Here is a 23,080-nt window from a genome sequence, read left to right as displayed (position 1 = left end):
ACCCTAAACAAGTTGTCAAAAGCCAGTGTAGGGGGTGGGGAGAGGTGGCGGGCGGCGGGCCGAGTGGGCGGCGCCCCATGGTTTCGGCTGCAATCCCTATTAGACTCGGGCATGTGTTTGAAAAGGGGTGTGGTCCTGGAGCCCAGTAACATCTGTGCCTGTTCCCCTTCTGCCCCCTCAGCATTCTGCAGGAGAAAGCAAGAGAGTAGGAGGTCTAGTGAGGGAGTGGAAACGCAAGAGGAGAAGTTCTTCGCGCCAGCTGGCTGTTCTTGCAGGATCTCAAACAACAGCTAATGCCTATTACGGCACAGAGTTTATCCCTTGTCTGCCTCCTGTGCCATCATAGACCCACAACAGTCCTCATCCTATGTGGGGATTTTCCTCTCGTTTCGCTGATCTTGACGCTTCTGGGATCCAAGGTGCTTATATTAGCCGCCCCCGACCCCGAGCAGAGTCTTTGAACCTTGCGGTGGATTACAATAACCTCTGCGCATGGAAAATGCTCCGGCTGCGTCTTGTGTACAAGCATCGTTTTTCCTGTCGACAGTGCAGAAAGCGAAGGAACTTGCACGTGATTTGGAGGATATAAAGGGAATGCAGAGCGCAACAGAGGCAAGATCACTCCTGTGACAGGGTTAAGGACGCAGCCCAACGGATTCTGGCCTATTTTACCCCATAATGAGTGCAAGGAAAAGGAGGTGCACGGAGCGGGCTATCTGGGTGTTCGGAATGGTGTCTGTGTTTGTGTTGGTGTGTGTGTGGTGTGGATTGGGCACTGTGACCAGTGATAGTCCGAGGGCTTATCAGTGTCTCTCTGTCTGTAAATGTTGTCATAAGGGGAGTAGGGGCTGCTGGTCTTGCTTTATCACTCCCCAGGATACAGGCTGGATTCCTTCCTCACCCAAGACATAGGTGATTGTGTCATTGTCGTCTAATTTAGGACGGTCGGGTCGGTGCGGAAAACGGTGTTGCCTTAGTAACTGTTTTGGGGGGGGCTGTGAGGTGGGGGTGAGCTGGGGGGATGGGGGAGGGGAGGATGACAGGGTGCTCCGACAGGGGGGGGCCCCGGGGCTGATTTCGCGGTAAGAGAGTTGTCTTGTGTGTACGGGGAATGCCCCATAATGACAAGGCTGGTCCGTAGATAGGGTGAGGTGGTGGTGGAAGTATGCGCACACACACAGACAGAGGCTACAGGCTGCTACCTCCCACTAGCTTCTCTCTGTGCTTTGGCGAATGGAGCCCATTATCAGTTTCAAGTGAGTGAGAGAGAGAGAGAGAGAGAGACAGGATGGCATACTTTTTTCCATGATGGAGGGGCGGAGTGCAGATAATCAAGTGAATGAAAAGGAAAGTCACCTTGAGCGTAGAGGGGTCTGCTCGTTCACCTCGCCCATTTCCTGTCGCTGCCCATCCTCCTCAGGTTCTCTCCAGAGGCATCCATACGTCGCATGTAAATGCTATAGCTGCTAATGCATTACAAAGGACTGACAGCTAGTCTTTGTAACTCTGCAGGATTTCATGGTGCGTCTGAGTGATAGCAGGCTAGATTTTTACCCTGTAATCCTAAATGGTTTTGTTATTTGTTTTTGTGCACTGAATTAGAGAGACAATCCTATTTTCTCCCCCCCTATAAACATCCAGAGCAGATTAAAAAGGAGGGTAATGTGCGGTGGAAGGGGCTTACATTAAATCACCCACCCGCCCAGCTTGCACCGGTCACCCACCACTCTGGTTACCATAGCAACTGAGGAAGAGGTAGGGATTTTTTTTTAAGGACAGGCTGCAGCTCAGGGTATCCTAGAAGAGATTACAGCGCTGTCCACGCCCCGTTATTGATGATCGCAGAGGTTATCCGTTTTACTACTCAGAAATACATTTGTGACTATTATTGGCCTGTGCTCAGCTGTTGTGCGCAAAATAATGTTTACTGTTCCTTCTGCCATAGCGAGGGAAATCACGACGACAGCTGTTGGTGCTTTATGATGTTCTCAGTCGTTCAAAGTCCACATCTTATATCTCAACTCACCAAAGGTTTATTCTTGATACAGTTTGTCTTATTCTCCAGTTTTATGTCATTCACTGCTAATTTACAGTTAGACTGATCATCATCTTCAATGTTAATAGAAGCACAGACATAACGTAGATGACACTAATTTGAAGATGCCACTCATTCTTTTCCTCTTCTTCCTGATAGCTGCTTATTGAGCCCCTCCTCCAGTGGTCTCCAAACCTTTTTGTCAGATACCCCCACAGCCCAGATGAGCTAAAGAACACACTCATCATGTGTTCATTTGAATAGATTTTTAAACTGGATGGTATTAATTATATGAATGTGGATATTATTATTATTATTATTATAATTATTATTATTATTATATACAAAATGTATATTTTTTTTGTCTTGATTCTCCAGTGTTGATCTTTTTTTTGTTCAGGTTTTTTCACAATTATGAAGCGGTGTAATGAGGGCTACTTGTGTTTTACGAGCTATTTTTAAACATAACTTTTTTTTTTTTTTTCACCACTGTTTTGTAGCACAGCCAACAAACCGAACCCAGACAAGAGACGAATCCCTGGAAAGGATTTTGTCGCATGTTGGAGTAGTTTCCCTCTTTGCCCCGGGTGTAACCTCCACTTGAAGGCTTGACCCGAGGAAGAATGCTAACATGTTAAGAGTAGGGGGGTTGGAGAGTCTGTCTGCAGAACAAGTTTGACAACCTTGCTTGAGAAAAGAGCAACAGCCTTTAACCTGCTTTTTAATCTCTGTCCTCCCTACATTTCAGCTGCACACTCCCTAATCTTAAATGTACATTTTTTGGCTCTGTGCTATTATTCATTCATGTAAGAATTAAAGGGGAATGCCACTGAATTACTTTTTAAGGTGTGGAGCAGTTCATTGTGTTGTGATAACAGTCTTAAAAAACAGTTATTTCTCCATTTATTCTGTGACTTTAGCTAATTACACAATCATGAATTCTCCTCACAAATTAATTTGGGAGACCATACAGATTTGTTCTAAGCTTTCAGTATCCCTATGAAGTAGAGGTAAAGTTTCTAGTTTTGTGCAAAACATGCTTCTGTAATACACGGCTCAAAGTGTTAGACTTACAACGAACATATGGTGAGTCTGCCAGTAAATGGACCATCTCTTAATGGAAAATGAAACTTGTAAAAAGCTTGAAGGCACCATGAATTAGATTCACCACTGATTGAATCTTTCCCAGACAACAAAACAACTTAACTGAAAAACCTCTCTTTATCAGCACTTTGTTTGTGTGAAGCATGAGCAATGAATAAACTGCACTGATCCCAGCCTTTATCTTCCGTTCCTGTTTGATGATCATTTTGGACCAGATTGTTAACGCTGACTGTTGAAAACAGGTGTGACTAGAGATACAAAGGCTGGTCTTGAACTAATCTGATGCATCAGAGTGATTTTAGAAACTATTCCGGCGTTCCAGAAGCAAAAGAAGCATGACGTTTAACACAACAGTGTCTGCGTCTAGGGTGACGACTGTGTGTTACGTCTTGCCGGCAGCCCCATTTTACACAGATGTCAGTTCAGCTCGGTTGCTACCACCGCTGGTGGTTTAATGATAGAACAACAGTTTCGTGTTTGTACGTTTTATACAGAACTGCAAGGCGGAATAGCGGTGCAACATCGGCTGTATAAAAGGGGCTAATGTCTCTGGATGAAACGTGTGAAGACCACGAGTCTGTGTAATGAGGAAGGATGTGGAAAACAATTAGATTACCTCTATGTGACATGGCTAATGGAGTTCCCTGCTTTGAGTTATAACAGATACTGTAGTGTCCTGCTGTGTTGGTAACACTGTACAGAATTTAGCTTTATTGTATACAATTAAGGTTCCCAGTGTGTAACATGTAGAAGATTTATTGGCAGAAATGTAATATAATATCATAGGTATGTTTTTTACTAGTGTATAATAACCTAAATATAGGAATTGTTATGTTTTTGTTACTTTACAATGAGCCGTTTATATCGCCACAGGTTGTCTTCCATGGAGTCCGCCATGTTGAACCGCCATGTTTACGGTCTACGGTAGCCCAGATCAGACAAACCAAACAGACTAGGGCTGCCACTACAAATTGTTTCTCCAGTTTGATTAATCGTTTTGTGTGTAGAATGTGAGAATATAGTGAAAAATGCTCATCACCATCTTCCACAGTGCAAGGAGATGTTTATATGCTACCAGCATCTAAGAAACCCAAAGGTAATTTAAAAATTATATAAAAAAAAAATAATAACATAAGTGATTAATCAATTCTTCAGTCGTTCAGCACTAAGGACTATATACTCACTTCAGACTTGATGAAGAAGTTTTTTTTTCATTGCACAACCAATAATATTGTAGCGAAGGGAGTAGAAACACTGCAGCAGTGCCCTGTTGTTCCAAATTAAGACACATATATCAATGCGCACACTGTCGTACGTCGTCATATAAACCGGACGAACTACCACCCCAAAAGAGTCACAGTACATTCCAACATATGCAACAGTCACAATTTACAATAACTTTGTTGCAATCCACTGTCACTGCTTCAAAGCCCGACAAGCTCTGAACTTTTTTAACCCGCAGTCATGTAGACACGTATAAAATACTGCTTCCTCTGTCTCTGTGCTGCTATCCCTTTCTCTGCACTCTCTATGCTTCCCTGTATGTTAATCCTGTAATCTGAGAGCCACTTCAGCACGACTCCCTCAGCCATGTGACATTAATGCTCCAGAGGCAATGCCTTTGTCATATCTTGACACACAATCCTGTAACGTAAATGCACACGAGCACACAGGCATCAGAACAGTCCTGCTACTGTAACGCTGCTGCTCTCACACGAAGGACAGTTTTGACTGCTCACTGACGTCTGACTGGCCGTCGCTGAGACGTGATTGATTTTAATCTCCTCTTAACCTGCCAGTCAACATTTCTGTCGTGGCCCAGTTATTTTCTGATGTGTGTCCAAGTCTGTGTTACTCATTGTGTACTTAGGATGCCATTAAGTAATTGGCAGGACAACGTTATGTGCTGTCCAGCTGTGCAGGACAATTGGGCACCACTGTGAGTTTGTACCAAAGCTAAAGAGAGAGAGAATTATACAATATGAAACACTGTGTTTAACATGAAAATAATTGCTAAATAGCTACTGGTTTAGCAGTTACTATTGTTGGCTTTAAGCAAAAACATGTGGGGGATTTTAGGTTTTCTGTATTGGGTAAATAGCTGAGCAATACAGGTCCTGCAGCTGCATTGAGAAATGGAGATTGTTTTATTACTTTTGATTGTTGTTACTATTGAGCATTTTGTGGTTTTGAGTTTCACAGGTTAAGCAACCTCTCGGTGTCCAAATACTGGGTCTGCTGATTGATTTTCAGCTGGGCAGCTCCAGGCTCAGGCTGTGTGTTTTGATGAAAAGACTACCACCAGCCTTCGCTGTGTGACTCCAGAGCCTTTTGTTTGCAGCTGTCCAAATTGATCCAAAATAAATTACCAAGTGTAGTGCACAACAGTCGTGGGGGTTTCCAAAAGTCCATAGAGCTCTTGAGTGAAGCACACTGCAATCCCTAAACCACTCACTGGATTTTTTAATATAACAGGGTTTTAAACTGCGGTTGTTTTTTAGATTTTTGTCAGTGGTAGAGACACTGTAATGCAATGTAGTGAAAAAGTATGAAACGGCAATGGAACGTCGAGATGCTTTGCATTGAAAATACTGCGGTGAGATGATCATGAAATTGCAAGTCTGATCCATCCCTAAATCCTAAATCAGAAAAGAAGATTAAACTTCTGTGCACCAAATGCCTTTCTGCTCCGCCTATAACCGTCTGCACAACCCAAGCAGTCAGTTAAACGCAGTTACATGTTTATATTTACTTTTCTCATGCTGTTTTGGGTTAGTGAAATGGCAAGATGGTAATAATAGCAATATGACACTTTATTGATTCCATTTTTGTGCCCAATTTCTTTTTCATTTGCTCGCTCCACGGAAAGGTCAGAGGTCAGGGTCAGACAGAACAAAGCCCCTGAGGCAGGGAGGGAGTCTGTGTCTTGCTCAAGGACATTTCAAAAAAGTAGATTATCACCAAAGAGAGGCATGCTGTAATTCTTTTCAAAAACAATTCAAGGTGAACCAACCCTGCTGTTTAATATGGGCTTCTTATACTCTTTGTCATTATTACTGAATTACTAATACTCACATTCTCATTCAAGGTTTCCTCCCTTGCTGTTGGCTGTAGAACTTCTTTGCTCAATTAGAAACATAGGAGAGCTGTTCTGCTGTGTCCTCTCCCCACCATCATTAGTGCGGCTGATCATTTAGGCAGCCATAGAACAGCTGCGGATATCAAAAATTAAAAGTACATCTCAGTGCCAGAAACTGCGGAGAGGTGCCAGCTGGTGCAGAAGACGGTATTTTCACGCATCTGTTTTCAATACACTACTGTCCAATGTGTTCTCTCTCCAAGGTTGAATTCCTGCTCCAAGTGAGGCAAATTTGAGCTAATTAGCATCAGCTTTTAGTTGACCTGTTAATATTTATGGATTATACACAAAGCTGCCTATTTATGACAGGCCACATAATTTTTGTTTGCACACTTTTTCAAAATTTCCTTTATGTTTGGCAGTATTCAGTACTTCAACTTGCAGTTCTTACCACACATTTCACTGATTATGGCCACTGTGACTGTCATTTTCTGGGCTATTAATATTGTGTACTTTTATAGGAGCACTGAGGCAAAGGAGGGCACTCTTTAGCACCACAGACTATTTCCACTACACCGTGTACCGCCAACGCCGTCAATACATATCTTGAAGTAAGCTTGAAGGGTAGAAGAGGCTGAAGAGATGAGTAAAATGGACAGAACAAAATCAGTGAAAAGGAGAAGAGGCCTGGGCTAGGCTGGAAGACGACAGCTGGACGGATAGTGTCGGGTCATCTTTGAATTCTTGCTCTCTGTTCTCCATTCCTCTTCGCACATGTTGAGTAACGTGAGCGTCTCTCTGTGTTTAGCTTTAAGATGCTCCTCTCGGCTTCTGCCTTTTCTCCAGCCGACCTGACACTTGTGCAGGTTTAATGGAGAAGTCTTGGGCTGGCACCGTGCGCGGCCTCACATTCACTTTACAAACAGTGGGATTCTTTTTACAGTCTGGACTCATGCCAGGTCACCCGCCAAACCACATGGTCACGAAAACAACAAGGCTATCCAAGGATAGAAATCTCATACAGACAAAGACAGAAGTGTTTGTGTGAAGATGGGTGGGCGGGCTTAATTATTGAATGTGTATGAATGAAGGAATACAAAAGGATCCGCCCCGTACTGTAAGCAGCAGCAGCCTACAAAAGTTATCATGTTACTCCAGTACAGTCAGTATAAACAGCATTCTTCTTGATTATATAGAAAGTGCAGCTGTTATATGGCATTATCATCAACATGCAGACTGTTAACATTTCAAACATCCCTACTACATGGATAATTCCTGGAAATAACGATCAATCCTGCTAACTTTTACTGCTTGGACAGCTAAAGGTCAGTTTGATTGGGTGACTTGTACGTGTTTGATCTGGGATTTGAAGTAATCCGTGTTCTTCCTCAGTTAGAGCAGGTGGAAGGTGTTGTATGGGTGTTGTTCAGGGTCACAAGGCTCACCTAGCTATGAGAGGAATGTCCTCTTGTTCTAACAGGCCTCTGTTATGTTGGGAACCTTGACCGTCTGACAGACAACCTCCGGAGGCTGATGTCGGAGCACTCAGGTCTCGCAGGTTAACAATTACAGCACAAACACATAGTTTAAACGGTGACACAGTCTGCGGGTTCAAACCTTAAAGCCTCTTTGCCCTTGTGGTCTGCCTCTCTGTACCCTCCCCACATGGCCAAGCCGTGGCACCTCCACAGGTTCCTGCAGCTGGACGGGGACCAGCACTGTCCCACTCTGGCTCACGAGTTTATACAAAGTTTACAGCTCGCTTTAGCTAATGGAAAAGATGGGCAGTTTTGTGGACTAATATGGTCAAAGAAGCTTTGAATTGCTTCTTCCCTTCATGCTAGAATAGATGGTGAGCGTGAAGCCAAGCAGCTGCTGCTGAGGCCTCTAGTAGTCTATTTGGAAAAGTCAAGGATGTGTCAAAATAAATACACTTTTTCAGTGTGTTAGTAAGAGTGAACTGCTGTGTACTTTATCCCACGTGTGGTCATTTGGGCGCAGGTACCTTGTCTATGTAGTACACCAAGCTTTTTCATTCACTGCACTTTAGGTACATTTTATTTAGAGAACTGTGATTATTCAAGTAATAGGATAAATTTGGCCATTGTTAGTTTTTGTTTGACAGTTTGCCCAGTTATTACAAGTTTGTTGGCCACCAAGAGAGACAAGTGGTAATTCTGACTCATATATAGTGTGTCTGATTAAATGGTCATTGCAACAAATCATTATCAACACCGTTTACTTTGGACCCAATGCTAAAAAATGGTATCTTAACTTAACTGGGATTTGCTTCTTTTGTTAGCATCAGCATGTTAAAGAAGACTCATTTAAAGCACTAAACTAAAAAAAAAATCTTTTAGGGTGCAATATGAAAATTATATGACAAGATTGTCTGATGGTTGGAAACAACTCTAGAGAGACTGTCCCAAATTAGAAAAGTACAGCAGCTGGACAGAGGAAACAGATTAACCAAAAAAAGTGACTAAAATGGGACTGTGGTGGCATCAGCCTTTATTTAGGTAAACCACAAAACTGACTTTTTATTGACTCTACTTAGACAAAGTTGCCATAGGAAATGTCCTCACTTTCCCTTTTGGAAGAGATAACTTTAGCTGTCTGTTTCTTCAGCCCACTGAGCATAGTGAACCGCAATCTTCGATTACAGTGAAGTACGTGACCTGACCATTATAAATTTAGACTGCATTACACGGCTTATGATGCATTCTGTCTGGGCGACGCCTCTGACTTATAGGAAAACACTTGGAAAGGTCCAGTGAACCTGGTTATGTTCAGCGAGCTGCCGGTCACCAAGAAAAGACGTCCAGAAATTCCTGCAGGTCAGCGCAGCCTCTGCGGTTATGATACTTGGCTTCACACAACTCTGCGCAGCAGGGAGGGAGACTGTAGAGCTGTTTTTGTGACATTCTGACGACAGTGTCCTCGTGGATATCTGGACACCATGTCTTTATTTTGCCAGACAGCAGAGAAGTCTTGTGCACTTTATTCCATTATGCCTGCTTGGAGTCAAGCCAGCAGGTCTGAGAGCCGGCTCCTCTCTCACTGTGTGTATTTGTACGAATTAGTAGTTTGTTACAAATCAAACCTGTTTGTGTTTTTGGTGGTGAAATTCGAGGTCTGCCTCATCTCGAAATCGTACCTTTTGTTTCAGTTTCTCGCTTAAGCAACAGAGTAAACTGTCACAGTTCATCTGTAACCGGAGAATCAAATGCTCCACGCTCAATATTTATAGTTTCTGTGAGGGGAACATGTATGTGTTTACCAAATTACATGGCAATCCTTCCAATAGTTTTCGAGACATTTTACTCAAAACTACAAATTCATGGTGAGACTAGATAAAGGTAGAGGATCACCAAAGTCAGTAGGATTCATCCTCTGGGCGCCATGAATGTCTGTACAAAATGTCATGGCAGTCCATCAAATTGTTGAGAAACTAGTCTGGACTGAAGTGGTGGAATGACTGACACTGTTGTTCCTAAAGCGCTGTTCCTAGCGTGACTAAATCCAACCCCAAAAATACTTTTAATATTTGGAAATCTACAAATAGTGATGCACATTGAATCTTCATCTGGCAGGACAAGACTTTCTGTAATGTGCTCAACCCTCCTCATCAATGCTGCTCATTTATGACAGCTGACCTATGTATTTTTATCTGTGCTATAGAGACAGGGCAGATGTGGCAATAGTCCAGCAGGATTGTGCACATTTCCAACATTACTGATAAAATTGCAGCTGCTCGAGACCAAACCAAATGTGTAATCATGTCTGCGAAGTCAGATAGCCGGGAGGGGGGAAAGTCTGGAGATGATGACTATCTGGATGATTGAGGTAGTTGAGTTTGAGTTTGACACAGACTCCAAATGTTGCAAATCTCACCTGTCATTTGAACAGCATGCACGCCGACTTGCACATCTTGTAATGACTCATCGCAGGGTTTACATGAAGGCCTGTTTTTTTCCTCTTTACCCACGATGACCAAGCCAGTCTTCAAAACAACAAAAAGCCTCACACATGCATCTCACCGTGGTCATTGTAAACACACCCCTCTAATCATTCGTTGGGTCTTTAGAGGAAAGCTGATGCTGAATAGGAAGGAAAGGGAGATGAAAAGGCCTGAATACACTAATCCAAGCAAATTATGGTCTCCATTTCAAACATCACACTCTCACGGGGCCCTATTGTGTAAACGATATAATTGAGTCTTTCAGTGCTTGTCCTCACTGACACGGTGCATTGTACTTTCCCTTCAAAAATAATGACCCTAAGTCATTAACCATTACCGGGGGCAGAGGGTTAGGTTGTGAGTGTGGAAAACTCATAGCCTTGATAGGTCATGTGCTGTTTGGCTGCTGATGAGTAACAGTTCTACTAATGACAATATGACTGTGTTGCTTTTTTGCTGTGGGGCTCCAGAGAGAGCAGAAAGTATTAATCTTTGTATTAGTGCCATTCAGATGGACATGTCTTAGTGTTTATAGACCTTATCTTCTATTGTTCATCTCTCTCTGAAAAAAACTCTGCATCTGTAACTGATTTGTTTTGTTTTGATTTAAAACTTCACTCCGCTGTGTGAGACTAGATTCAGTTTTGTGTTGAAAACTCATTGTGTCCCTTCTCCATGTTCACAGTGCTCTCTGACGGAGGCCAAACTCTGAGGTGGAGGAGGCTGTAAAGAGGCCCTGAAGGGAGCCTCTCACCCTCCCTACCTGAACATCCGGACGCATCGGACAGCCATGGCTCCTCGGAAACGTGGCGGCGGTGGCCGTGGTGGTCTCTCCTTCATCTTCTGCTGTTTTAACAGCAGCGATCATCCAGAGATCACCTACAGGCTTCGGGAAGACTTTGCCCTGCAGGCCATGGAGCCGGCACTGCCGATGCCAGGATATGATGAGCTGGATGGCATGTTCTCCGAGTTGGTGGTAAGACAGTATTCAGCTTTTTCTTGTTGAGGAAATTTAGTCCAGAGTAATTATTAAGACTTCAAAAGAACACTTTAGTAAATCTTTTTTAAATTTGATTTAAAGGATAAGTGGTATTTTCTATATTTTTCTTAATGTCAGCAAATCCCCTGAAAAGACCAACAATTCATTGGTCCTACTAACAAAGTTTTGCCTGTGTAGCTAAAGCCTGATATAGCTTACTCCTCTGTGCCTTAGACCTCCATTGTTGTCCAGAAATTATTGAAAACGTATAAATGAAATGCACTGTTGCACTGGGTGATGCGCATTTTGTAATACCTTGAGCATGACCACTGTATTTTATTTTATGGCATTGAAAAGTATAAAATACGATCAGTGTTATGCTTTAAGAAACCCTTATTGAACCAGTTTTAGTATTTTCTTATTCATTCAGGCTCCCAACTTAGAAATAATGAGACAAAACCCAAATAATTCACATTATTACAATAATTGTATTTAGTTGTGATTAATTTAAAATAATTTTAAGATAACTTTGTTGTTAGAACGTAACTAATCAGTTGTCAACATCCCTCTGCTGCTCACTTTCTAAAACTCTAACTAAAGCAGTAGCACATAGTACATAGCATAGTGTGGCAAGACAGCTCTATTTAGTTCATGTAATAATTCAGGAACAACTTAAAACCCTATAAAATCTATAAACCACCCTGCATTATAAATTAAGGAGAATAGAAGATAAATATTAACACGGAAATACCAGGAACTGTATAAGCGAATTAAATATTATATTTGTGTTTATACGATGCATAACAGACATTTCCACATTCCACACATAACACAGGAGATGCCTTTAAAATATAACCTGTCTGTTACATTTTAAGACATTCACAAACAAACACACTTCCTCCCAGTTTACACTATTTTGTGAGTAACTGGGCCAGTCTGCTATTCTCGCTCTCTGTCTTACTGTCACTTCTAATTTGGCATGCTCTCTTCTTTCTCCTGCCCCATTTTCCTCTCCCATGGTTTTCCACAGTAATCTAAGAATGACATTTTTGCACATCAATAGACCTCATTCAGGAACTCTTAATGTCTCTGCCTCCTCCATCTGCTAATTGCTTGTTTTTGTCTACCACCCTTTATGAAGCCATAATTGAGTAAGTTGAGTGTGACGACAGGGAGGCTTTCAGTTGCTCTGTTTACCAAAAGAAAACAGCCACGTGCTTTTCCTTTCTCCCAGGATGAGCCACCATGTGCGTGTATAATCGGAACGGGCGTGCTGGAAAAAAGACTCACGTTGTGGAATAAGTTGGGCCCATCTGCTCTGTTACGATCAATTAAACCCGACCTTTGAACTTGAAATTAATTTAAAGCATTTTTACAAAAAACCTGTGCGTCAAGGCAAAGATTCTTTTCCCACCCTGCATTCAGAGTGAGAGAGACACTCTCACTGATCACACAGAGCATTAACAACAAATCTGTTGCCACATAAAACACATAGCTGCTCTTTATGATCTAAAGAATCAGTAAAACATACACTTATTGAATTAGTTGCCTTATTTTGAATTCAGTGTTTGCTAGTAAGTATGTGTGCCCTAATTCATGAGATCAATCAATAGTCCACATAACCATTTTGGAACATTTGATCCCATTGCACATATTGATTCACAGGGCTTGATGGCTTCAACAAAAAAACATCCCCGAAGACAATCCCCATGATGAGTAGTTGCTGTAAAACATTTAGCAGTCACTCTGTTGGGTAACCACATTAACTGAATCTCCATTTGTTGCTTAAATAGCAACTAAGAACAAATAAACCTGTGTTTAGGCTACCTGCTGCATTGTCTCCTGGAGCTGAATATCTTAAAAGCCTTCTCATGACGTTCACCACCTATTTCACATGAAGCTCATTTAAACATAATTGCCCTAGGATTTGACTAATCTGGATTAAAACAGGAAACAGAAAACAGATCATTTTAAAGACCAATCTACCATCAATTGTGTCCCCATGTTGAGATATAAAAGGCTGTTATCCTAACCTCGACTTAAATTTCAGTTTTATGCTCTCGACGTGAAGGCTGAAGTTAAAACTGGCTGATATGTTTTAATTCAGACATTCTCAGTGTTCCAATGCTCTCTGGTATTTACACTTCCCGGCAGCACCCTTTGTGTGCCTCAGTGAAATATCTGTTATACGTTGGGATGCATGTTGTCTCCAGATGTTAGTTACCACATGTCGAGCCCAGACCACGCCTTATCTTTCTTCCCCATTACTCACACGTCTCAAGCCTGCAAGACATCTGATTTGATTCAGAGTCATATTAAATTTACGATAATATCCCACTGATCATGAAGAGATTTAGCATAAACCAATCTCAAACTGAGAGCACAGTTCTGGTGCAACTGCTCCTGGCACAGGTCTTTGTTTTGGGGAAAAAACAGAATTGATTTATGTGGATATTTCTGTGCACAGTGATGGATTGATAGCTTGTCTGTGCACTATGTTGAGAATGATGCTCCATTTCTAATCACTGAATATTATCTTCAACATACAGTCAGTAAAGGATTGTGAAGACATAATAGGTAGAATCTTTCCTCTTCCTTTGAACCCTCCTTGCCAACACTTCCTTACCTTTTTCTGCTATTTTTTCCCCACTTCACAGGATGAGCTTGACCTCACAGAGAAACACAGGGAAGCCATGTTTGCCCTGCCAGCAGAGAAGAAATGGCAAATCTACTGCAGCAAAAAGAAGGTAAAAGACTCTCACGATGCATCATGTCAAACTCCACATGACCCTCCACAAGCTTGCTGTCAACTCGCTGCTTCTGCTAAATAATATCTGCAAATATCCCAGCTGCCAAGTTTGTGTAATCTCCTCCCTCATTGATTTTTTGATACCTGAAGCTGACACAGACCACAAAAGCTTTGCCTCGCCGTATTTTTCTGCTCACAACAGGCTCCAGCATGAGCGTGTTGTCTGCATACTGTATCTGTGGAATGCAGATGATTATTTTTTTTTTTCATCTTTGATGTTGTGTTGCAACTGCCTCCGAGTTTAGTATTGTTTAGTTTAGTGCAGCAAGTTGCAGCAACCGATGCCCATATTCTTGTGCTGGAGTTTTGTTTTCTGTTTTTTTTTTTTGTGCCTTCTTATTAGATGGTATACAGTAAAGAGCTGATAGTAAATGAAGATAGAGAAATAATGATGTGGCATGACATGATGACCCAACAAGGGACATTACATTACAAGGTCAGCATCTTTAAAGCCTAAGGCCATCAGAATGCCCCTAGTGAAACTAAACCTTTAGTATGACACGCAGTAGTTGTCCTTAATGAAGTAAGAGTAAAATCCAAATTGTAACCATAGGGCGTGCATGTAAAATGTTCTTCCCCTTTTGTTTCCTGTTACCAGTCCCATTCACCCACTCCCATTTATGTTACTCCTAGTTCCTTTTTTTGTCTAAATACTTTGATTGTGTTTTTAACGGCAGTGCTTTGTATGTATATTTGTTTGTAATGTTAAGACCTCTACCTCCCACACCTGGTATTATTGGTATCAACCAAATGTATGGCTTCAAATGTCCTTCTCAGTGGGTCAGTGAGAAACATTTTAGTTGCAAACAGTACATTTACTTATGAAGTCAATGCAAATAATAGAAAACCATTAATAGTCATCATGCTCAGCAACAGTATAAACTGCCAATGATGTATTATAATGACAGGCATGCTAGTATTAGACATATAATACACAACATATCACATTTCAAACATACCACTCCACTACTGTTTAATAACTTTATTTCTCTAAGTCTTAATTACAGCCACTGTCCTCATCACTACATTAATGAGGCCCATCAAAGCTCCACCACGGATAAATCACTTAAGTGGATGTTACACAATGTGGATATAAAAATAGGGATATGCAGAGAGAGTAAGAGACTGGCTAAATTCAGCTTGTTCCGTTAGATAATCCACTAACAGAGTAGGCAGTGTCAGGAATTACAATGTACTAAAATATATCTGTTATATCTTGCTTCATGTGACTTCAAAGACCATAAGGATATTGTCACATTGTTTAAACCTTCGTGATACAAAAACAAAAAAACCTGGCACATTTCCTTAAAAGGAGAATTTGTTTTTTCAACATGCAGTTTCTCTTTTTGGATAATACACCTGTCCCATCAAAGCATTGGTGTAGCCATAACATACTCTAGCACTCTGTGACAGTGTCATATTTCATTATCTCTTGTCTTCATGATAAAAGGACTGTCAGCTGTTCCTCCTTTCCCTGTATATTAATCCCTCTTCTGCTTGCGGGAAATCAGAGACGCCTGGTCTCATTTAAATCAACTCGAGTTGAGTTTTTCAGCTACCACTGAATGTGCCCTCGCGTTTTTACAGCAGTGTTTCTCAAGGCCGAAGGTAGAATGTGTAGGATATCCTGTCCTGGCTAATATGCAGACAGGGCATACAGATTTATTCCTCTTTTCCTACATCCGGTTACAAACTGGAGGTGAGGAGTGTTGGGATTTAGTGTGATGGATAGATAGTTTGCATGTCAGTGTACTGTATAGGTCAGCAGAAAACACAGCTGCAGACATCCCATCAGTGCAGACGTACAACATCGTACATACAAAGTGTTGCACTGGTTGTGATTATGCTAATGAAATATAAGATATGTTGGTTTTGTAATGTCTTTCAAAAAGTCATAATTCTTTGCAAATCTGTGTTTACTTTACCCTTAGTGTGTGTTCAACCAATAGTCCAAACGGACGCAGAATACGCGAGGCAGCGTTCATGCGAATGTGTATTTAAAATCATCTATATCTCCAGCCTTACAGTCCTTTAATATATTTTCTTATTGACCTTTTGATTTGAAATTAGATGTCTTCAAATATTTTGAACAACCCAAAAAATGGCATATTGTGTGATTTTTATAAAATAGTCTAAAACCTTTGGACTGAGCCAAGCTAGCTTGTTCTTGCCACTTCCAGTCCTTATGCTAAGCTAAGATAACTGGCTCAGCTGTAGCTTCCTATTGACTGTACATACATGAGAGTGCCATTGATCTCTCAGTAAGAAAGCAAATAAGCCTATTTCCCAAAATGCTAAACTTTTCATTTTTAGTATTTTTGAGTTTATGAATATGATAGAAGGCCGAAGAATCTACATCACAAGCCGTGATGAATTATTCCTTATTGGCTGAGAGCTAGCTTTAAGTATTGATGCACTTACGGCCAGCATCAGCAAGGCAAGTGATGGAAAGAAGGTAGCGGAAATGGAAACAGCACGGTTTTATGCTCCCGTTTCTACAGTGTCCCAATTAGTGGCCTCATTAGGAATAGTCCCGGGGCCTAAAGTAACCTCATAAGGTATTTTGAAAATAACCCCCAAAACGCTCTGCCTCCGTTCAGCTTTCTAGAGATCATGTTTGTTTTAGTGTTCTTATAAAGGTGGAGAAGGATTTGATGACAGATGGGTGGGTGACAGAAAGGCATCGATATTGCTGAGTCGGCAGCAGGTTCTGGCCCCCGACCCAGACAGATACAAACTCAGCATCTGAGATCAGAGAGGAAGTGTGTGTGTGTGTGTGTGTGTGGAGAAAAGAGAAGGAAGCAGTCGGTTGTCCAAAGCAAACAGGAAGGCTTCACTTCCACAGGTGCAGCTTTTGTGTGTGAGGCGAGGGGGATGATAAGGAGGAAGGTGGGGTCATTATCAGGGCGCTGTCAGCGAGCGAGTGATGAGGGCGCTCTTTTTCACCAGCTGTTTCTTGGCTGCAGAAGCCGGGCTGGGCCTGGAGGAGATAAGTCAGTCAAAGCAGCAAATCTTGGGCTGTTTGGTTTGGCCAGGCACCTGAGCTGATGAAATCATCCTGAAGGGGAATCAATCTTCTTCCTCCTCCTTGTCAGCTCTCTACTAGACTGCATCATCTGCCAAGAAGCAGATTTACTGACCTGGTTGTTAGTGGAGATTTTGCAGTTAGGTTTCAGATTTCATGAAAAAAAAGAAAGAAACACTTTAATTTCTGAGTGGACAGAGCTGTAAGTTAACTTCCCTTTCAAGTCAGCTGTCCTTTCACCCTTAAATAACTGAGATTGAATTCCTGTTTCCTAATGTGTCTTTGATCAAATGTGGAAAAAAATAAACTCCCAGAAATACACTCCCCACATTTCTCTCTCATCATGACCCTAAATAAACTGGAGACATCTCAGTGTTTGAAGAGTGCTGACTTCCGAGCTGAAAGATGGACTCTTTTTTTAAAATGCGAAAGGAAGTGGTCCCACCTCTGCGCCTGCTCAGGCTAATGGACTGAACTTCTTCCAGCACCCGCCTGGTCAAGCTGGCAGCGGTCTTGAGTGGAACAGCAGGATCAGATCTTCCTGTCGCTGCACGATCCACGCAGACCAGCCAAGGCCCTGCAGTTTCTGTCGGAGCAGCCAAGTCTCTGCAGGCCACTTTATTAACTGACGCCCAATTAGTTTCTGATGGTCACAGCTCGCTTGTGCTTAATGGAGCGAGAGTTAAAATGAAAGCTGGGGGCCCTTTTATGTACAAGCCAAGTTCATGGTCAAGTCATTTTCTCCTCTGTGTTTTCCCTTGAGTTAGAAAGTTAAATCAGCTAAGAAATGTCTTGCAGTTTTTTTTTATTTTATTTTAAACCTGTAATACAAACGTGCCTGTCAGAGGATTAATCTCAGCATAAGTCAGGCCACGTCCTTAATCCACAGTTTTAACATTCATTTGCTAATCTCAAGATTTTCTCAAGCAGCTGTGCTCTCTTTTCTGCACTTCTCACCATCTCCTGAAACTCCATGAAGCGCTCAATGATAAAACGGGTTTAGATATCTGTGTCGCCCTACTTTGTGTTTCCGCTCCATTTTTTGGGGGCTTTTGGCTATTTATGCCTCGGACCTTCTGTCGACCGTGTGTTTGTTGCTGTTTGTATATTTCATGTCTTTTAAAGCCAATTGATCTGAAAAACGGTTGGAATGAAGTTCTCCATCTGGTTTGTTGTTTCACTTTGATGTATTCAAACATGTGACATGAAGCAAATAACAACTTGTCCCCTCATGTGAAATGAAACATTTCCTTCAAGAACACGTTCTTATGTAACCTTTTTAAATTCCAGTCACTCTCGGTTAATGTTCATCACCCAAGCACATCCTTTTCTAATTAACTCTCATCTTCTTTTTTCTCTTATCATTGTGTGATAGTCCTTAATCTACCTGGTTCGCTGCATAGCATCGTTCATTCTCTCTCTCTTTTCAGGAACAAGAAGAAAACAAAAGTGCAACTAGCTGGCCAGAATACTACATTGATCAGCTCAACTCAATGGCAGCTGTAAGTAATAACATGAACTGTATTTATTGTTTGGATATGAAAATGGTTACAAAATAGTCCTGGAAGAAGGAGCTGTCCTCTGTTGCTCTTAGTTAAGTGTTTCTTTTCCTTATTTAAGAGGTTTTCTTTGTTCTTAAAGCCCTCTGAGATAAATCTATGATTCAGAACTATATAAATAAAACTTGACAACTGAATTAAGCTAGTAGTGAGCCAACAAATTACAAACTATTTCATTTAAAAGGATGTATTTCTTCCTTTCTAATAGCAACAACAAAACAATGTCATTAAATGATATAATACTATTATTGTTGCTGTCTTCCATTTAACCCAAGAAACATAATGTTTTGGCACTTTGCCATAATAATACCAAGAAGCAGCTTTGCACATCTTTGGAAATCAGGAAAATTTGCTTCATTTTGGCTTTGAATTGTTACAGACTTCCCACCCAGATCTTAATGATGTTTAATCTTTTACTGAACAGAGAAAGACGCTCCTCGCTCTGGAGAAAGAAGACGAGGAAGAAAGGAACAAAACCATAGAGAGCTTGAAGACTGCTCTGAGAACACAACCAATGAGGTGGACAAATCTCACTCTGTCCTGTCTTTTTTGTTTTTTTTTATCTCCTCCTCCCGCCCTTTACATATAATGTCATTTATGATTACATCTCCTTTCATTTAACCTCCTCTCTCCTTGCCTGTCACTCTCTTCAGTTCCTCACAACAGTATATAAATGAGTCCTTTTAGGAATTGAACAGCCATAAAGGTCACTGCAGCGTTGGTTTGAGATTCTTCATTAGAGTTACCTATTGCATTTAATGAAGATGATTTAGTTGTAGCACGAGGAAATAGAGAGTGGACATACATATACATACCCACATTTAGCCAGCACTGATGCTACAGCTTTACTCATGAACACTTGTATATTATAATTGTATTTCACAATAAAACTGCTAGAAAACTACTCTCTTTGTCACTATACTAAGATTATTTCTCTGTGCCTGCTCTCCTCTCAGGTTTGTGACTCGTTTCATCGACCTGGACGGCCTGACGTGCATCCTAAACTTCCTGAAGAGCATGGACTACGAGACCACAGAATCGCAGATCCACACATCTCTTATCGGCTGCATCAAAGCCCTGATGAACAACTCGCAGGGCCGCGCCCATGTCCTCTCTCACTCCGAGAGCATCAACATCATCGCTCAGAGCCTGGCCACGGAGAACATTAAGACCAAGGTGGCAGTGTTGGAGATCATGGGCGCCGTGTGTCTGGTGCCTGGTGGGCACAAAAAAATCCTGCAGGCCATGCTGCACTACCAACGCTTCGCCTGCGAGAGGACGCGATTCCAGGTGAGTGCACAGTTGTGGGTTTAAATCTTTTGCGGACAGATAAAGTCATTTAAAAGCAACGCCTTGTGAAGATATTTAACACCTGTAATTACCTGTCATCCCACAGACACTAATAAACGATCTGGACCGGAGTACGGGGCGATACAGAGATGAGGTCAACCTGAAAACAGCCATCATGTCCTTTATAAATGCTGTGCTGAGTCAAGGAGCTGGAGAGGTGAATTATAGACACTAGGCAGTTTTTATCCTCACTCCACACTAGAAGGTCACCACGTCTCTTAGTTACTCATTCAAGAGACTATTTAAACATGTTTGAATCCTTTTTTTCTATATTTTTCAAATATAGACAAGTGTGGAATTCCGTATCCACCTACGATACGAGTTTCTCATGTTGGGGATCCAACCTGTGATCGATAAGCTACGTTCTCATGAAAACTCCACATTAGACAGGTGAGATGAAACAGAAAAAAAGGTACTGTCTCAATCCAAAAAGTGCTTGAGCTTTAGATTAAGAAAAGATTTGTCTAAACTTACAAACTAACAGTTGACTCTCAAAACACGTATGTTAATCTTTCCACTTCTAAAACTTGAACTATATCAGTGCATCACATTTGCAGGCTGCTTATCTAAACCAGTCTTTCCCTCTCTCCAGGCATTTAGACTACTTTGAGATGCTGCGGAACGAGGATGAGCTGGCTTTATCAAAACGTTTTGAGTCGGTAAGGGAAGAAAGGGATCATTTCCTGACATTATTCTCACATTATTTGTGATTTAGAAACATTTAGCAGGAGATATTCACAGGGTCTTTGTGTTACTTCTTCTCTTCCAGGTACATATAGACACCAAAAGTGCCACCCAAGTTTTTGATCTCATCCGCAAGAAGATGAACCACACTGAAGCATACCCGCACTTTATGTCTGTCCTGCATCACTGTCTCCTAATGCCACGTGAGTGTTTCTATGAATGAGTCATTACTTGAACTATAGAACACATCTGGACAAATACTCTCACACAGAGATACAGTTCAAAATCTTTTGTGCTGTAAAATGTGACAAAAAGATGCCGGTGAATATGAAATTTTCTGCAACACATTAGTAGTGTTACTCCCACAGAATACACAGTACATCTGTACCTTGTGGTTTCTGGCCAGAAAGATAAGGATGTTGACTTTGTCCAGATTAGTCAGTCCAGAAATGGGATAAGCACATTCCCAGCCAAACTGAAGACTGGCTAATGTTTATTTTTTCAGATTGCCGCTAGTCAGCTTTACCCTGGTCATTTTACTTGAAAACAAAGGGCCACAAACAGCTGCAGCTGCCTTTTTCTGTAATATTCACCTTCTCTTCTAAGCAGCTTAAATGAGTCACAGTTACTTTGCTGAGGCATTAAGAGTTTAATTAACGCTTCAGCTGCAAATACGAGTGTTTAACACAATAAATCACAAATTGCAAGCTTGTGATGGTACTTGGAATCAAAATAGCACCACTGAATGTGACATGATGCATTGAACACTTTTTAAATACCCTCGTAAAGAGTAATGACAGGATTCCATGTGTGTCACCTTGTTGTAAACCGTAATTATAGTGGCTCCCTTTGGCTCATTAATGTAGTTTTGAAATATCGTTCCTTTGTTTCATTATAAGCCACTGTGGAATCCATCGTCAATCAGTACTTCCTGAGATACTAATGTAGATGCTAATCTTAATCACTGAGGTGAATAATGAAATTCAGGCCAGCAGGCTAAGAAACTCTCTCTTCCTCTCTCTCTTCAGACAAGAGGAGCGGTAACACGGTGCAGTACTGGCTGCTGTTGGATCGTATTGTCCAGCAGATGGTCCTGCAGAATGACAAAGGTCACGACCCCGACGTCACACCACTGGAGAATTTTAACGTGAAGAACGTTGTCCGGATGTGAGTCGTCTGATTTCCTCTGACACATGAATGTGTACATGGAACAGATTACACTGCCGCCAGATTGAAGAATGGAGAACAGTCTTCCTGTTAAAAAGACATGTGCTCAACAGTGTTGGCTCAAAAATAGCTTCCCTTTTAAGTCAAGAAAAACAATCACTGATTATGTGTGTCATCCTTTCTGCAGGCTGGTCAATGAAAATGAGGTAAAACAGTGGAAAGAGCAGGCAGAGAAAATGAGAAAAGGTTTGTAAGACTATCAGTTACTTAACTGAAATAAAACAAGTTTTTTAGAGGTGTCCAATTAAAATTAGGTTTGTAGTAAACTCAATACTGCTGTGACTTCCTATCTCAGAGCACCACGAGTTGCAGCAGAAGTTTGACAAGAAGGAGCGTGAATGTGATGCAAAGACCCAGGAGAAAGAGGACATGATGCAGACGCTCAACAAGATGAAAGAGAAGCTGGAAAAAGAGAGCAACGAGCACAAGAATGTCAAACAGCAAGTGGCCGAACTCACTGCCCGACTGCATGAGCTCAGCACCGTACGTTGTCCTTTATATTCAGTGGATCAGTTCATACATACACCTTAAAATACAAACTGGTTGAATATTATGTTGGATTTACCAGTCGTGGTTGCATTCACATAAGAGGTACAAAAAACAAATTTATATAATCATCCCACTGTTCCCCCTTCGACCCTTCCGAGGTTAAGATGCCCTGAAGCTGAAATGCAAAAATAGAACCCATTTAACACTTATGTGTCACTGTATATTGATTTGTTACTTTGTTATTGCTTGCCTGAAATTTTAACACTTTGTCAGAGTGACCCCTCATTATTATTATTATTATCACCAGACTTCTACTTACACATCAATGAAAAATAAGAGCCTTTTTTGTACAGTGTGTAAGATTTTTATATAAATTTATATAGTATAGTATATTATAGAAACTAATAAACTCCATGACATGAAATAGTAATGCATTAAAAAACACAAATTTAAGTATTCTAGGATAGTGATTCCCAATCCTTTTGATTTATTTATCTCATGGAAAGACCAAAATCAAGTATTCTTCTGTCCAGTTTTATCTCTAATATCAGAAACTCTGCAGTATTTTAAGTCTCCCCGGTGTTATTCTCTCTTTGCAGAGACCATCAGCTGTTGTTCCTGGAGGCCCTCCCCTCACCCCCGGTCCCCCTGGGGGTCCCCTGCCTCCTCCACCCATGCCAGCTTTCGCGGGTTTGTGCCCACCCCCGCCACCGCCTCCTCCTGGGGGCATGATGCCTCCACCGCCTCCTCCACCCCCTCCCCCGGGTGGACCCCCACCT

General features: G+C 41.5%; 1 protein-coding gene across 1 annotated transcript in view; it reads left to right on the top strand.

Annotated features, from left to right (window-relative positions):
• The window catches only part of LOC118340619 (disheveled-associated activator of morphogenesis 1-like), a 43,902-nt gene that overhangs the window by 12,630 nt on the left and 8,192 nt on the right, over window positions 1–23,080 (top strand). Inside the window, exons 2-14 of the mRNA XM_035678692.1 lie at window positions 10,865–11,155; window positions 13,816–13,905; window positions 18,423–18,494; window positions 18,976–19,070; window positions 19,508–19,841; window positions 19,948–20,058; window positions 20,188–20,291; window positions 20,494–20,560; window positions 20,671–20,788; window positions 21,614–21,752; window positions 21,940–21,998; window positions 22,108–22,295; window positions 22,901–23,064. Of these exons, the coding sequence (XP_035534585.1) occupies window positions 10,970–11,155; window positions 13,816–13,905; window positions 18,423–18,494; window positions 18,976–19,070; window positions 19,508–19,841; window positions 19,948–20,058; window positions 20,188–20,291; window positions 20,494–20,560; window positions 20,671–20,788; window positions 21,614–21,752; window positions 21,940–21,998; window positions 22,108–22,295; window positions 22,901–23,064 (1,727 nt within the window). The 5' untranslated portion in view covers window positions 10,865–10,969. The remainder of the gene's footprint in view (window positions 1–10,864; window positions 11,156–13,815; window positions 13,906–18,422; window positions 18,495–18,975; window positions 19,071–19,507; window positions 19,842–19,947; window positions 20,059–20,187; window positions 20,292–20,493; window positions 20,561–20,670; window positions 20,789–21,613; window positions 21,753–21,939; window positions 21,999–22,107; window positions 22,296–22,900; window positions 23,065–23,080) is intronic.

The sequence above is a fragment of the Morone saxatilis genome, unplaced genomic scaffold, assembly GCF_004916995.1.
Source record: "Morone saxatilis isolate NCDOM2014 unplaced genomic scaffold, NCSU_SB_2.0 Contig7, whole genome shotgun sequence".
NCBI classification, from domain to species: Eukaryota; Metazoa; Chordata; class Actinopteri; family Moronidae; genus Morone; species Morone saxatilis.
The sequence above is the reverse complement of the archived record's forward strand: the minus strand, read 5'-3'. Positions and strand labels throughout refer to the sequence as shown.